Consider the following 16,560-nt stretch of genomic DNA (forward strand, 5'->3'; position numbering starts at 1 on the left):
TGACACAAGAGCAAAAACACACTGAGCAGCTTTACCAAAAAGTGCCAGCAAGGATTGTAGAGCAAAGTGCATGGTCCTCCTGGTAGCTTGTTTCCCAGTTTTCAGAATGACCTCCTCTTGGCCAACTTCACAAAGGTCAAAACCTGTAGTGGGACATGGAACAGAAAACTACAGCTCACAGAAAGACCCTCTGTCTCAAATAACAATAATCTCATTTATAACACAGGCAGAACAGAGAGGAATGACAGCCTGCAGCACCCTCAGAAGGATGACTTCACCGCTCATGTGCAGTTTGTTGTCTGTTATTTTTTCCTGTTTAGCACACCTTCTCCAGGTGTTGGGAGCTTTGTGGCTCTGGACTGGGATCACAGACATTCATTAACAAATCACTCCTGCCAACACTTCTGTAGCTGCAAATTACTTGGAGTTGTCAGGAAATTATATACCAAACACATCTCAGGGGACAATGTCCTACATGCCAAACAATTTATTATTAATTCCAGGGTTTCTCACAGAAATAGAGCTGAAGAGCACAGACCTTGGAATTTGGCAAATGCAGGCTGGGCTGCAGGGGGCAGACAAATGTGAAGCTGTGAGTCTTACCAGTGTTTCAAGCCCCCACATGAGACACCAGCAATGGATTTAGAGAGACAACAGAAAGAAGTGTTTTCCTACCTAAAGCTGCCAGAAATTCATGACAGCCAGGCAGCCTCCAGAGCTGGACACTGATGGAGACCTGGATTGGTGCAGAGGGGAAATCTTGCTCCTTTTCTCCTGCTTGAAGTTGAACCAGGACTTGATGCAGCTGAAGACAGCAATACAGACATTAGCCATTCCTTACAAGTCACATCACTGCTTCTCCTACAGCCACCGATAAAGCAATGCCCTCTGCCCACCCTTTCCCTGGACACCCAGTTCAGCTGCTGCTCCTGAACAGAGCAGTGAGATGGGAAGGTCTGGGAAGAAGGACAGGTCAGGGACAGCAACATCAGACAGCCTGGAACAGCAACAAAGGCAGGGACAGACCAGGGGTGAGGGCTGGGGGGTGGCCAGTGGAAACTGAGCAAGAAGGAAGCACAGCAGGAACATCTGTGAAGGGAAAGAAAAGGAAAGAGATACTCTGGGGCTGCTCACAGAAATTTACTAAAGCCCATTCCATGACTGAGCCATACTCCTTATGCAAATCCTAAGAAACTCATTAACTGGGCAGAACAAGTCATATGAAACCATGGAAGACTTTCCTAACATCTCCATGGCCTCCAGGAAAGAAGTTTCTCAACTGTGCCCAAGGGACAGGAGTAGCGAGCTAGAGAGAAAATGTGTTTATGAAGATCTGACACAAATTAAGATGCCAGGATCCCGTGTAATTCACCAACACAGCCAGGGCAGCAAGGATGGAAAGCCATTAATCAGGGACCAGCTAACCTCAGGACCACCCATCTCTCACAACCCACAAAAGCTTACACAGGCCTTTTTCCACAGTAGCTGTGTGGAGCAAATCCCAGGCCTGAGAGTGGGTGCAGACAGGGTGCAGCACAGGGCAGGGTGTGCAGTGACCCCAGCACTGCACCCTGCACCTCAGTGTCCCCCCCTGCACATCATACTCACCATTCCCACCACATTTCTAACAGCCTTCGGGCAGCGGGCAACAAGAAAGGAAAAGAGGAGAAAAGAACATGGGTTACTCTGTGCTACAAAGTGCCTGTGCTGAGGAACCTTGCAGGGACACATCCATGTCCAAGCCAGCACCCTGACTGCAAAATGCTCTGTCCAGAGAAAGAAGGGAGCAGTGGGAACGGCCTGGGCTGGGAATCCAACAGCATGGGAACAGGCAGCTGGAATCTGGGAGTGCCCAGCTCATGACAGCTCAGACACTTAGCAGGCAGACACTCAGGCCAGCCCACACTCTGGCAGGAGGCTGAACATAAACCAGCCCTTCTCTTGTTTCCTCTGGGACACAGAACTGGTGCTCAGTGCAGGCAGAAATCACTAACTTTTCCTTGCACATGCAGTAGTCTCAAGTTCTCTCTTTTGTGGCTCCTGCCTTCTCTTTTGTACTCAAAATAAGCATTTTCTATCCAGCAGCTGCTCAGGCTCCCACCTTGTTGCTTCACTAATGCCAAGAGCACTCACTCCCCTGTGATGCTGATCACCCACTCAGGAAAACCAACCAGCAGCACGCAGGGACTGACATTTCTGACCTCCTGCTTCTGTCTGGAACAAAGTCTGCTTTCCTCTGGGACAGGCAGAGCCCCAGCTGCTCACACCATCAACTGCCAAGAGGCAGGAGAGGAAAACAGCAATAACCACAATGGAGGGGAGAGCTGCTGAAAACCACCATGTAACAGGATAGACTGCTGCAAAGGGGAGTTCTCTGCCAGGGGTCTGGGCTATGAAGAAAACTTGCAATATCTCTGCCAGTATTTACTCTGTGGGGCAGCGAGGAAAGGGTGTGTCTTTTGTTTGGTAATTACCTTGGGTAATTTAATTATCTGAGGCAGGGCAGCAATCATGAAGCCACCTCATTAGCACTCTAAGGCATTTTGAGCCATGGGAATGTTGTCCTGTCCTCTTCACACCCCTTGGACCTGGCCTCCCTTGGGTGGCCATTAGGGAGACAACCCTGAAGTTAACCACACACATCTCAGGCACTGAGGAGAGCCAAGGCAAGAGGCAAAACACCACCAAGGACACTGGAAACATCTCAGACATCTCAAACTCTGCTGCAGATCCTAACAGGATCCTAACAGGAACCCTTTCCTTGGAGCAGGCTCATCCCAGTGGGCTGCCAGAGCTGCTCAGCAGGTCACAGAGAGGCTGGGGCTCTTCTCTGGCTTTTTCTGCAGACTCCAAGGGCAGCCTGACACCACACAGAACCAATCCCAGCTCCCCATCACAGCATTGCCTGCAATGTTTCTGCATGGGGAAAAGGGAAAGACAGTGAGATATAGGCCCATTCCCTGTGTGAGTGTGTCCATGTACTACAGCAAGCAAATGATGAAGAGAAACCTCATTAGAGGAGCAGTCAGAACCATGGAATGGAAGCAGCCAGGCTGGTGGCACAGAGAAAGGTCAGGTCAGGCTAGGCATGCTCCAGAGACAGGAGAGGGGAGAGTGTGGAGGAGGCTGAGGGGAGCAGGGAGAAGTCCCATCACCACAGGTAGCACTGCCCTTCTCCTAAAGACCAGAAATCCCTTCCCTGGAGCTGTGGGCACACACAGGAGCAGCACAGGCTCAGGGAGTTTTCTGACAGACCTTGCATTGTCCAAAGTCAACCAAACCTTGGGACTTCAATAAATAGAGTGGGCAATGAGCAGCCAACGTGGGCCTAGGCAGGATGGCCAAACAGCTTTGAGGGTGTGCTACTCAATTCCCCCACTGCTGGAGGGATCATGCTTTCACTTGTCACTGAACAGGGAGTCCCAGGGCCATGCAGCCCTGCAGCCACCTGCATATTTTCCTTCTGGACACACACTTTCATTCACACAAACAGGCTAGTTTAGAATTTCAACCCTCAAGTCTCCTAGCAAGCTCTGGGTTGATAAACCAGGGCATCAACCATTCTGCATATTTCTGCATTTACTGACCTGGGAAGAGCCATTTGGAACCTGGTACTGGAGGAAAACCTCCCAACTCACCCTGTTGATAAGCTGCTCTCCTGTTTCTGAAGCTGTGATAAGTTTACAAAGTGCCTGAAGTGCAGGGTTAGGCAAACCTGAAAAATATCAGCAGAAAAATCTGTATCTGTTTCTTGACTGAAAGAAATGCAACAAGCCTGAACAGAACACACACTTGGCTAATTGCTAAAACCTCTCCCCCACATCACTGGATAGCTCTGGAAGCAGCAGCAATTTCCAGAAAGCAAAAGGTTTGCATCTGATGACAGGCTTCCTGACTGAGAGCTGGGAGAGAGGAACAGTCACCTCACGCTTACTCGACCCAGCAGCAAATGATTCTCATCAGTGGCAAAATTTTCAGTTAACGTTTACTTCTAGAACTTCTTCCCAGTCCAATACATTGATTTCATTGCTGTAAAACATCCCTTTTTCACATGCTGCCATCATGGAAAGGTGTGAAAGGCTGATGTCTGCCTCCTCTCACCTAGGAGGGACTGGATGGTGGTGCTGCACTGCTGCAGCCTGTCCCCAGGGTCTGAGGTTGGGAAGAACACTGCTGCTGGGAGGCCGCTGGCTGGTGGGTCCAACCGAAATCCCACTGCTGTGAGGAGTGCCTGCCAGCCTGGAATGCCACCAACTTTATTCTCCACACTCTGCTGGGAGGTGTACATGGAGTTGTGCTGCCCGTTCTGGATTCGCTGCAATGATTTCTCCACCTGTGGGGAAATAAAACACCTTCTTGTACTACTGACTGCTTCTTTTTACTGGAACAGCAGGCTGGGAGACAGCAAATCCAAGATTGATCCTGGCCTGTCTCACACAACAGGACATTAGTGCCTTGGAAAGAAAAGCTCCAGTAACTCAGCTTTCACAGCTGCAACATCACAGTGATGAGTGTCAATATTCTCTGGGACGCTGGGAACAATAATGCCACAAGAAATGAAGTAGCAGTTTGTTTGGGATAGTTTCCTGTAAGCCTGGCAGCTGCATTTCTCCCTAAAGATGATTCACCTTGGGCTTCCAGGCTGCTTATTACCAGACAAAGAGCCTGCAGCCACACAGCAAACAGAAAAGAGAGATGAGTGTCCACAAACCCCAGCAACTGGGAAGACCAGCAATATTCACAGGTTTCCATCATTCTGTGGATACTTCACACTCCTGTGAGACCACAGATGATGCACTGGGAAGAAAAGTATTAGAAGTCATGAGTGATCACTGCAGCCACCTGGCAGTTGGCTCCAGTCCCACTGTTCCCCAGGACAGACTGGTGGCACAGATGGGGACAGAAGGGCCTCTTATCTTCCAAACACACAGAGACAGCAGTGACTGTGCTCTGTGTTTCCATGACTGCCATGTTCAGAGCTATTTCCCTGTATAAACAATTAATCCCAATGCTTACCCCTTAAGCAGAAACCCAATTCAACAGCTAATGCAAAGCAGATGGGTCTGGGGAGGATTCTGTCACAATACAATCTAAGATTTTGCTTACTTTGCCTCTTTTTGCACTGAACACTTCCTTAGGTGTCCAAGTCTTTCCACACTGACCCAGAGTTTTGCAGGAGGACACCTCATGGCAGGGGAGGGGGGATGAAGGTGTATATGTAATTTTTTTCAAGTGGGAGTGGCTGCACATCAGGGAGTGGCTGCTGTTCCACTCATGCCCTCAGGTGAGGGTGTCTCAGGACTGGGTGGGCTGTGGTGCCACTCATGGCTGTGACAGTGCTTCCCTTCCCTTACCAGATGAAGGAGAACACGCAGAGCATCCCGGGCCCTGTCAGGGTGCTGCAGGATCTCAGTCAGGGCTTGTCCTACCAGTGAAGAAGGGCTGTTCAGCTTCATATCACTCCCAATAAGCATGAAGCCTGCAGGATTCAGAATGAGAGACAGTCAACCTCCTGTTGTTATGGAAAATGCTCAAACCAGACACAGATGTCCTCTGCCCTCAGACCAGTGAATGATGGTTCACTGTACCCTGCACAGGGACATTCTTTTCCCAGAGCTGCTGCCCACTCCCTGCCCAGTCATGCAGACTGAACTTCCAGAAGTTTCTAGATACTTCTTAATGTCCCCTGCTATTAAATCAATAGTGTCTTCCTGTTCAAGCAGGCAGAAAACCACTGGATTGCAGCTAAACTTGTCCAGGCATGCTCCAGGTCTCCTCTGCAGCCACAGAAATCAACACATGCCAATAGTGGTCATAAAACAGAACTCTGAACATGAAAAGTTTTCGCTGTTCTGGTCAGAAACCTGTCCTGGCTCATGCCCCATTCAATGCCAGACTCCCCAGATGCCAGCACAAGGAGCTCTTCATGTCCCTTCCCACTCATGCAGTGAGGATGCAGCTGCTCCTGGCTCTGCTGCTCTGTCCAAGACTCAGTGCCAAGGGCCAGCAGTGGAAGTCAGGCACTGTGTGGGATGGATTTGCACAGTGCCATGGAAGGGGCAGTATTCAGACAGCCTGAGCAGCTGAAAGCCTCTGCTTGCTGGCAATGCCAAGCACTGTGTCCACACTTTCTTTTCTGCCTAGGAAGTGGTCACTTTTGGGGCTTTTTAGTGCTCTTTTCTTTTGAGACAGAAATATCTTGGAAGGAAAATAAAATCCCAACTGAACTGTGGACTGTAACCTGAACTCAGCTCACAGCTGGTACTACCTGAACCACATCCTGATGCTGGACAACATGCCTGAAATCACTGTCAGCCTGACTCATTTTAACATGTTCCCACTCCTCCAGCCATATGCAGTTCACACCAGAGCCATATTCACCACAGTTTCCTGAGCTAAATAACATGCTTCTGCTGCCTGTGCAAAAATCAATTTGGGGAATGCCTGCAGCTTTCAAAAACCAGGCCTCATGCCAGGAAGAAAAATTAGGTTTTCTGCACATATTCCTGTCACAGCACTGCTGAACTCCAAGACTTTGTCATTCCAAATCTCAAAGTACAGATCTAATTGAGAGGGAGCAAGAACCAGCACTGCACAAGGAACTGACACTGCTGAGACATTCCCAATGGAAGCAAGGGAAACCTTTCTCCTAAAAGGACCAAAGGAATAAGCCCTACAAGGTTTATGTCACAAAAATCACAGCTACTTGCTGCTGCTTCTAGCAGCACTTCTCCTGCCTCCTGTTGAAGTGTCACTAAATTTTCCATTTAAAAGTCTGTATGTGTGCTCCAGCTGACTCCATCCCACGGACACAGGAAGTGTGAGCCTGGAGGTTTCAAACATAGAGAAGGAGTTGTTGTACTGCACTTTATTTCTTTCCAGTCATGAAACACACTTCACCTCACAACTGCTTCTAATTATACCAAATCCAGACCCACCTACTGTGCCCAGTGAAATGCTGATGGGTCCTGTGACACTGACATTCAGCCACACTCAGCTGAATCAGAGTCTGAGGCACAGGGGCTGAATTCCGGGAAAGCACAGGGCACACACTGCTCCCAATTACCCCCCAGCACTGCTCCCTGCTTAGCTCACATAGTTTGGCAGCTCCCTGGTTAGAAACCCATCTGATTTGTTCAGAAGAAGACTTCCTACCTGCCCAGTTGGCTGGGTGGGAGAACTGCTTGCTGCTCTGCACAGTTTTCATTGCTTCTCCCAGGGCTGCGCTGGCTTTCATCCCGTTTAAGAGAGAGGAGTAGAAGGCGTGCACAAACATTTTGGAAGCAGCCACAGGAATGGGCCAGAGTGACACAAGGACACACTGAGCCCCAGCAGCCAGGAATGCTCTTGTCAAGCCAATGACTCCATCAGAAGTGACTTTGCTGTTGGACTCTTGGTAAGAGCCAAGAACCACCAGCTTGACAGGAAGACGCAGATCCAGCACATCAGCTGCTGTAAGCAGGAACTCCTGGAGAGGAGGGCAGTCTGAGATGCTCTCCACATCACTGGCATCATCCTGCATCCTAAGAGACTCTGGGATTGTGTAGGGGTTCCCAAAGGAGCTCTTGCTGCTGGCTGGGTTGCTGTCAGTGTTGGGTGTCAGGACCAGAGCAGCCAGTTTCCAGGAGACGTGGGTTGCGAAATGGACGCATTCTGCCTGAGTCAGGGCACTCATGACTCTCTCTTTTGTTGATGAGCTGCCAACTAAGGGCTGGCAGCCAAGTAATTCAGATACCATATAGGCTTCCTCTTCTGCAGAGGGCATGGGTCCCCAGAGCCACCTGTCCATAACTGCTGAAGGGAGCTTGGGATTTCCTATCACAGCTGCCATTGAGGTAGAACTGGAGTAAGCAGGAGTATTCTTCCTCACATGGGACTACAGAGAGAAAGAGAAAGAGAAAATGGGGTTCAAAGATCTGATTTTTACGGCCCTGGAAATAAAATATCCTGTCCCTTTGGCTCTAAACATAAGTCTGGTTGTCATAATTACAGGAAGACTGGATTTCTTTAGTTTCTTCTGTTTAACTATTCCACGGAACACCTTTGTTTGAATCTGGTCAAGACTTCTATCCCCAGATCACAGATATAGCCCAGGTCCCTTTGAGGGCTGCAGCAGAGCTAAAAACATAAGAACATTCCAGGTTCTCACATTCCTGGAACACCACCTGCAATCACTCACTAAGTGGTTCCTCATACCTGTATTTCCAAGATCAGCATCAGCACTGCCAGCAGCAGGTGCTGCACACAGCTGATGCTGAATGGAACAGCAGTGATGCTGACAAGATTCAGACCCTTCTGCTGTTCCACTGACTGTGCTTAACCCAGGGCAAACCAAGATGTGCCACAAAACACTGCCCAGCAAGAGCAAATGTGATTTGGTGCATTCTCCCAGAAATGCTGCTGCCAAACCTCAGCATGAAGATACTTCTGCAGGATTCACCTGTGGGATTTGCTTTCCCTCATAGCTTTGGTGTCCTGAGACATCAGTGGCCTTCCCCACTCAGAATGCTGAAATGGAGGTGAACATACCAGCAATGTGACAGGACAGTCAGCTTGGCAAGGAAGCTCAGCATAGATCACAGACACCTACATCTCTGTAGTCTGCCATGTAGTTCCACAGCCAGCACATGCAATCCTTTAGAGGAGGACATCCAAATGATCCAATCCCCTTGTCCTTCCTGGCATGCCTGGGGCTGTGATTGAGTGCTGCAGGAACTACATCAGAACCTACTTCAGAGCTGTGGTGCCTCAGGGTGCTCCTCACACCCAGGGTGGCCTGGTTGTGGTTTCAGTTGCTGTGTGTGGCACAGCAGGACAGAGCTGCTGCTTTGTGAGCATGTACCAGGACCTGCACCTACAGGAGAGGTTTCATAAGCAGTGTCAGACCTTGGAGCTGGGGTTCAGTGACTGGATGGAGGGCACTGCAATGAGGCTGAAGCGCTCGTAGAGGTACTCGTTGGAGGAGCTGCCCTTCAGCAGAGCAAAGGGAATGAGGTACAGTTCTCCCTCCAGAACCAGGACCAGCTGGCGGTGGCGGCCCACAGGCCCACTGGAATGCATCAAACCCTGAAAAGAAAGAGCAGAGAATTAGTTTGGCCCTTTCACTCCACCCATGTCCCTGCCTGCATTTCCCAAGCATGAGGCTCTGCTCTGACCCTGTGTCAGTTTGGAAACACCCACACCAGAACCACGCTCTGTGTGACACATGAGCATGTCCTGTGCAGCTGGGCTGCTGCTCACCTGTGCCCAGCCAGTTCCACGGGGACAAGGGAGCACTGAGGGCACTGACCTGTCTGCTCTGGGTCATCACCCTGGCCTCAGCCCACTGGGGCCCAGCCTCATCCTGGTTCTGCAGCTCCTTCTGCTCCAGCCTGAAATCTTGGCTAACCCCCACCACCTATGCCTTGTCACTATTGTCATCATCTTATCCTTTGTCAGAGAATATTCTTTCTGATATTGAATTTCTAAAAAGCCATTTCCTCTGAAGAGCAAACCATCTACAGACAGATTTGTCCATGGCCTGCACTTCCAGACACTTGACATCATCATCAACCCAGAGTCACTAAAAGATCTAACCAGGAAGCATCTTATGGATGGAAGTGAAGCAGAGAGATTAGTCAATAGGGAACATGCAGCTGGGCACAAAATGTGGCAACTGCTCCTGGTCCCATGTAACTGTGGAAATTTATTTCTCTAGTGTATCATAAAAACAATTAGTTTTCACTCCAGGAAAGAGTAACTTCAAAGCACTGCAATTTGCTCCAGCTTAAACACTGGCAGCCCACAAAAATAAAAAAAGGCAGGAATATATCCTTGTCTCTAGGTGGTCACTAAGACCCCTTCCACCCCAGACTGTTCTGTGAAAATACCACAATTCAGAAATCAGCCCCAAGCTGTTTGTTCTTGCTCTCCCACACTGAGAGGGTTTTGGTGTCTGTGCAAAGCCTTACTCCTTCCATGGGTCCTATCAGTAAGTCGTAGAGAGCACGGAGCGGGGGCTTGGTGAAAGAAGTCTGCCTCCTTGGAAGTGATGATGTTCCATCCTTAACAGGAGACATGGTACTGCTGAACAGGCTGGTCATGCTCTGACAGCTCCTGTGGGCAAAAGCCAAGGGAGAGGTTAGCTGCAGGAATCTGAGCTGCCCTGACTTCTGACAGTGACCCTGTCACCCAGGGCACTCTGCTCTCTAAGATGCTTCATGGGAGGACTCCAGTCTCCCATTCAGCTTCACACCTCAGTGAGCACTGACATTAATGGCAGGATGAATCAGCTGCAGCCAGCACATGACATTGCTGTGGAGTTTCTCTCCACACTCCAGTGCCTCAAGTGCTGTTCCCAGCTGCTCCTGCACACCTATGGGCAGCAGCTGTGTGCAGGCAGGCATGAGACCCACTGACAACTGACCACAGCCACAGGAGGATTTGCACTTGGGCTGTGCACAAATTGACCTGGTGATGTCAGAGGAAATGTGACAGCAGGCAAACCACGAGACATCAAGATTCTGCACTTCTCAACACCTGGGGCCCATTTCTGATAGTCCCACAGGGCTCTGCACGTGATCTCCTGGCATCAGCAGCCACAAGTGTCTGCCTTGCTGGAAATGAACTTGCCCCATTCTGGGCTTACTAGTCCAGCAGCTGTGCTCCCCAGAAATGTTATCCTTGGCTTGGGACCATTTTATGTGGAAAGGGTAACTTTCCAAAACTTTTTAGCAGGTGAACATCAAAGGAAAGGTAGGGAGGCCCGGGACATACCCCAGCCATTTCTGATACATACCAACACACAGACTCAGAAATTACATTTCCCCCTCTCTTTCTCTCCTCAGCTGCTGCAACCAGCCTTCTGACCCAGCTCACATCATGCCTAAAACCTACAGCTCTCTGAAGAAAAAAATGCTTTTACCACCCACAAGGAATTTCCATCTTATGGGCACACAGGAATAACCTCAGAATGCCAAGAGAAGCCTGGTGTCTGACTGCCCATGCTCTCCAACCCAGAGATTCCAGTAACAGTATGAGTATGCTGCTCCTGCTGCTGCCTAGAGCTGCTGGAAACTCATCTGGGGCATTTGTGCAACAGGGTGGATCAGCACAGGCTTGGCACTGTGTGCTCCCCTCACACCCATCTGCCCCACTTCACAGTAGCACCTGACTGCAGGGTTCAGCTTTATGAAGCACAGATTTTAACATCAGATCAGGAAAGAAAATCTGTGCAGGGATATCCAGTGGTCTCCAGGACCTTGTGCCCTGATCCTCCCTGAGTGGCTTGTTGCCATCAGGCAGCACTTGCCAGCCCCACAGCCCATGTTCAGCCATTGTTACACTCTCATTTACTGCAGGGAATTGGGGCTTCATTACTCCCATCAGCAAAGCCCTCCTGCATCTTGGGTTTCCCAGCCAAGGAGCTCCAGATTTATTTCTTCACCACTCAGATTGCTTTTTATGAGAACCAATCCAAGGAAGCACCATAAATCTCTCACATCTCCTGCCTCTGTGTGTGTGTGTGTGTGTGTACACAAAGAGTGAGCAAATCCACAGGGGAGGATGGACAGATCTCTTGTGGCAAGTGGAGCTGACCAGGAGCCCTGGCCAGCCCATTCTTTCCTCCTAAAGAAGCCAGCAAAAGGCTCCAGGTGCATTGATGATTTGCACCTTGCTCTTGCAATGCAGAGGATCCCCTGATGTCTGAACAGTGAAATCTCTCATTTGGAAGCCTCTGCTCAGACTCTGCAGTGCTGCTGATTTATAACCCTTTGTACAGGCAGCCTAGCCTGCAGCAAGCAGAGAAACAGCACAAACAGGCAGGGCTTAGCTCTGCTCCCTGCCTTTGTCTTGGGGATGCAGGAACAAAGCAAAGCCTCAGAGAACAGGCTCAGACTGACCTGGCTGCCCAGCAGCCTCACAGGTGCTGGCTCTGCCTGCTGAGGATGAGTGGCTGGGCCCAGGCAGAAGGAGGGGTTCGTCCCAGACCGGGACAGAGCTGCTCCTGCCTTAGCACTAATTAGGATTTTGAGCAAGTTAAATATTCCCCATGGCCATTGGGAGGGATGGAAGTCAGGTTGGTGCTGCAGGGGTCTGACAGCCTTGGGAAGCTGGAGACCCATCAAGCCTTCCTCAAAGAGACTCTTCCTAAAGATGCAGCCCTAAATCCACATTCAGGGCCTTGACACACACACCATACAAAGCTGCAGTAAGCTCCAGAAAACAGCCAGATCTGAGCTCCCTGTAGATTCTTTCAAGGATCCACAAGTATACTATTCTCTGCATAAAAGCACCTACCCTGAATTCAGGGCTCAGCAAGCCAGCTGCAAACAGATGTGGCAGTGTTAGCTCCATCCCCAGGTCCCCTGCACAGGCAAAGGGAGAGGGGCAGGCAGGGAGGCCATCCAGCAGTGTCTCCTTATTTTTTCACCTCAGTGCTCATTGCAAGAACATCACAGACACGGCTGCTTCTAATGCTTCCCTGCTTCTCTTCTGAGGCTGCTTTTAGTTAAATACCCAAGATGCCCCATCCCTGGGCTGCTCCTAAGAGCTGCAAACTACTGACAAGACACCTGAGCTAAGCTCCTAGGTCTGGATTCAAAGTAATGTATGTGGCTCCTGTGAAGCAGAAAGACAGATGTGGCATGGTTGGCCACTGCAGTGTTCCTGAAGATTAGCGTTCCCTGAACAGAATCACATCCTACTTTCCCCTGTAATCAGAAGGACAATCTTCTCTCTTTCTAAGCCTGATAAACTAGCAAAACATCTTATCAGTTCTGGGGATCTGCCTGTGTGATCCAAAACTAGCAAGCAGTCATAGTCCTTCATCAGTGCAGCAGCTTGAACAGATATGCTCGTGGATTCTGAAAAGAAAACCAGGCCAGTTGCTGGTGCCAGCAGGCAGCTCCCAGTTCTGTAGGGATGATGTAACAGTTCACAAGCTCCACTGGTGGCTCACAACACTCCAGGCTGATCACATTTTCTTTTCCAGCTGAGAAAGGCCTAGGGTGTCCTGTGCTCATAAACCACAATCGAGCACAGATCCAGTCAGAAACCCTGGGTTGCATCACGCAGCCACACTGGAAAAATTCTGTCCTCAATTTTCTTTCCAAATGGTTGCCTTAAGCCCTAATCAGCACAGTCATGTGAAAGGCTGAGAACAAGTTGTAAGAGGCAGAAAATGAGTGGAGATTTGCAGCTAGTACAATCCTGTAACTCTGGAAATGCAGCATATTCCCACCTAATTGGTACAACACTTGAGAGCAACAGAAACATGGATTTCTGTAACAAGTGTGCAGGAGAGAGCTCCAGGCTGTGCATCTCACACACAAGCAGGGACAAAACAATTGCTTGGAGTCTCAAAATCAGCCCTTGGCCAGGAGAAGAGCAAATTCAGAAGAGCTTTCCCTCTGGACAGTCATCAGTTACTACGGGGACCAGTCCTTGCTGGCTCTGCCCTTGAGCACTGGCTGCACCTACACTTGCAGTTTGGAGAGAAGCCCATCACCCAGACATATCCTGCTTGCTGATCCCCACAGCAGTGCTGCATTCTCACCTGTTCAATAGGTTGTTCCTGCTGACCATCCTCAGGAAGCCAGTTGGGTCAGTCATGGAGTTCAGCCTGTTATTCATCTCCTCAAACTGCTGGTCCATGATATCCCCAGCTTCACTCTCTGTCTCACTGCTAGCACAGGCTCTGGGGGGAATCAGTGAGATGAAGGGTCACTGATGCAAGAAGGAGCAACAGCTTGATGACAAATGCTTGGCCAGTCTGAGCAAAAATGTTTTTCAAACAGAAGCTCAACCAAACACTAATGCCAAATCTTCCCTGGCTTGCCTTTTGTCAGGCATACAAGAAAGCCCCAGCCCCATTTCCTCCTCTTCTGGGATTCCTCAAGGTTTAGTGAGTGGCACACACAGGTGGGAGTGCAGGACCCTTTCTGTGCACTGCAGGCAGGGATTTCTAAAGCTGCAGCACAACACTGAAAAGCTGAGTCTGCAGGAAACACCAGCTCAACCCTTATCTGCCTAAGAACACGTGTGAGCACATCCTTTCCAAATCTCCACAGCTAACTTCAGGCTCCACATACTTCCTTCACATAGCAGAGGGAGCTGTGCTGCCACTCCTGTTACACAAAGAGGGAAAGCACACAAAGATTTACTCTGTCAATGCCCCAAGTGCAGCAGCAATACAGAGAAACAGCCCAACAATTCTGAATTCCCAGTCTCCTGATATTAATATCTAAATTTTCTCAGTGCAGTTGGGGTGCTCATGGTGGACTGGGTTTGGCTCAGTGAGCATTTTGCATGTGAATCATTCTCTCTATTTTGTACCCTTTTTTTGTTAATGTTGTTGCTGTTACTGTTTGTTTCCTTGTCTCATTGCTGTTTCCAGTAAATTGTTCTTGTCTCAACCCACGATCTTCACCTTTTGTGCTTCCAATTCTCTTCTCCAGCCACCAGGAGGGAGAGAGGGGGAGGAAGCAAGCAAGCAGTATTGGGGTTTGGGGAGTCTCAGTGGGAGAACCAAACTGGGGAGTACCATTCCTAAACAACAACAACTGCACATCACAAACCTTGGTATTTGTACATTTAGGATAAACCTAGGATGCTACCTGATTGCATCCCATTTCTGCTTCTTTCTGGGTTCCTGACAGCTTGAAGCCTCTCCTCAAGGGCATGTTTCCCAATAAAGAGCACAGGAATTAAATGAACACACAACCTGTACTTGTGCAGGCAACCAGAGCTGTATCTCTGCTGCTGTATGGATCATGGATCTCTTGTGAGTGAATTTCCTGGTCAATATGATTTATAACCTGGTAAGTCCTGACAAAAGCCAATCACTTCATGAACACTGAAATGGGGACAGCTGAACCACAGACGGGGGATTAAAATAAAAACAACATAAGGGGAAAAAAGGAAGAAGAAAATGTTGTCAACAGCTTCTCCCTGAACATTTTTCCTCCAGTTGAGGCATGCTCAGCTCTGAGTCCTGGCACAGTTTGGAGTAACACTCACAGCTCCTTAAAGAGGCAAAAATCTTGAGTTCATGAACCCAAGAGAGCAGGTCACATGCTCTCCCTAAAGAGAGTGGAGTCTGTTCTGACACAAGTTAAAGCAGATTTTAAAATCGCTTACACTTCTTTTTTTTTTTTTTTGCAAGAATGCATTACTTTGAGGATTAATTAGACCAGCTAAAAGAAGCCTTTCTAGCAGAACCTGAAGGCTGCAGTGTGGAACTGAACATGCTGTGCATCCCTTCCCCTCCAGAAAGTGTGAAGCCATGCTCTGGAGACTCAGCACTACCTCTGACCCCGCTCACAGCAGCATGGACACAAAAACTCTTCAACCTGAACCCCAGAGCACTCCAGCAAGCCAGGACTGAGCAGTCAAGCTCCTTTACATGTGCTGTGCAGATTCACACCCTGCTGCTGGGCAGAGCCTGGGGCTGGGACTGAGGCTGGCAGCTTCTGCTGGGGGGCTGTGGAATCAGCAGGGCTGAGGGGAAGCACTCCAATCACAGAGGGAAAGAGGTTTCAAAGTAGAAAGTGATGCTCACCCACTTGGAACAGCCAAGATTTGTTTGCTTGATCCCCTGCATGTGATTTTGATATGGGGAAAGAATTGACTGCCTATGATTGTACCACACTGGTCCAAGGATCTTGGAAAAAAGCATTAAACCCAGAATCCTTAACCAAAACCATACCCTTACCACTACCACAAAGTGAGGAAGAAGCTGAAGAAGCAGATCCCTGCAAATTAAAAATTCATCCCAGAACCTGAAGACTGAAGGACTGCCTTTCCCAGGAGGAGAATCTGTGGTGACAAACAGTTAAGGAAGCTAAAAATTGCATGTGCAAAACTGCTGCATGAGGCCCAACTGCAGATTTCAGTTATGGATCTTGTGTATCTGCATATCTGCAGGGTAAGACTCAACAATCAACATGTGGGTTCTAAATTATTCACTCAGCTATAGCCACAAGCCACGTTGGGGGGGTGGTTAGAATTTCTATGGTATTTGCAGTTTTTCAAAGCAAATCATTGAAAGAGAATTAATTACACTGGAAACTGTAAGCAGGATGAAATCTGCCCATATGCAGTCAGACATGGCACCTGCCTCCTCATCCAGTCTACAGATTGACCACACACCCTGTGGGTTTAGATGTTATTTGCATGTGCATAGAGTTGTTTGGCTGGAAAATAATCATGGCTACAAAAAACAAAGCTTTTTTTTTTTTTTTTTTGTTGCTGCACTGAAAATTTGCCCCTTCTCTGACTCTCAGCTCTCAGACTTCTCAGTCAACTAGCTCATCCCAAAATGTAATAAATTCAGGTGGGAGAGCAGGATGTTAGAGCCCCTGATCCCAACTCACCTGGTGTAGTAGGAATCCACCCCCAGAGCCTCCCTCACGCTGGAGATGTGCTGCTCCAGTGCTGAGTTTGTCAGTGTCTGCAGGGCCACGCTGTTGGCTTCATGGAAGTCCCCAGCATTTTCTGTCAGGCTGTCACCCAGATAATACTCATGGAATTTCAGAATTCCTGCAAGGCACCAGAATCAGGAGTTATTTCTGCAGGGCT

The 16,560-nt window shown here is 49.1% G+C and overlaps 1 protein-coding gene across 3 annotated transcripts in view; it reads right to left on the minus strand.

The window, feature by feature from the left end:
• The window catches only part of TTC28 (tetratricopeptide repeat domain 28), a 109,392-nt gene that overhangs the window by 5,921 nt on the left and 86,911 nt on the right, over positions 1 to 16,560 (minus strand). For 2 of the 3 annotated variants that reach the window (XM_071445281.1, XM_071445284.1), the window contains 11 exons: positions 16,356 to 16,521; positions 13,538 to 13,678; positions 9,951 to 10,095; positions 8,887 to 9,066; positions 7,156 to 7,876; positions 5,355 to 5,479; positions 4,102 to 4,333; positions 3,639 to 3,715; positions 1,609 to 1,632; positions 676 to 805; positions 36 to 143 (listed from right to left, as the gene is read on the minus strand). In XM_071445281.1, coding sequence (XP_071301382.1) covers positions 36 to 143; positions 676 to 805; positions 1,609 to 1,632; positions 3,639 to 3,715; positions 4,102 to 4,333; positions 5,355 to 5,479; positions 7,156 to 7,876; positions 8,887 to 9,066; positions 9,951 to 10,095; positions 13,538 to 13,678; positions 16,356 to 16,521 — 2,049 coding nt within the window. The remainder of the gene's footprint in view (positions 1 to 35; positions 144 to 675; positions 806 to 1,608; positions 1,633 to 3,638; positions 3,716 to 4,101; positions 4,334 to 5,354; positions 5,480 to 7,155; positions 7,877 to 8,886; positions 9,067 to 9,950; positions 10,096 to 13,537; positions 13,679 to 16,355; positions 16,522 to 16,560) is intronic. The other variant, XM_071445283.1, reaches the window with a different exon arrangement.

The sequence above is a fragment of the Agelaius tricolor genome, unplaced genomic scaffold, assembly GCF_023055355.1.
Source record: "Agelaius tricolor isolate 1412-34295 unplaced genomic scaffold, bAgeTri1.0.p SCAF_20, whole genome shotgun sequence".
NCBI classification, from domain to species: domain Eukaryota; kingdom Metazoa; phylum Chordata; class Aves; order Passeriformes; family Icteridae; genus Agelaius; species Agelaius tricolor.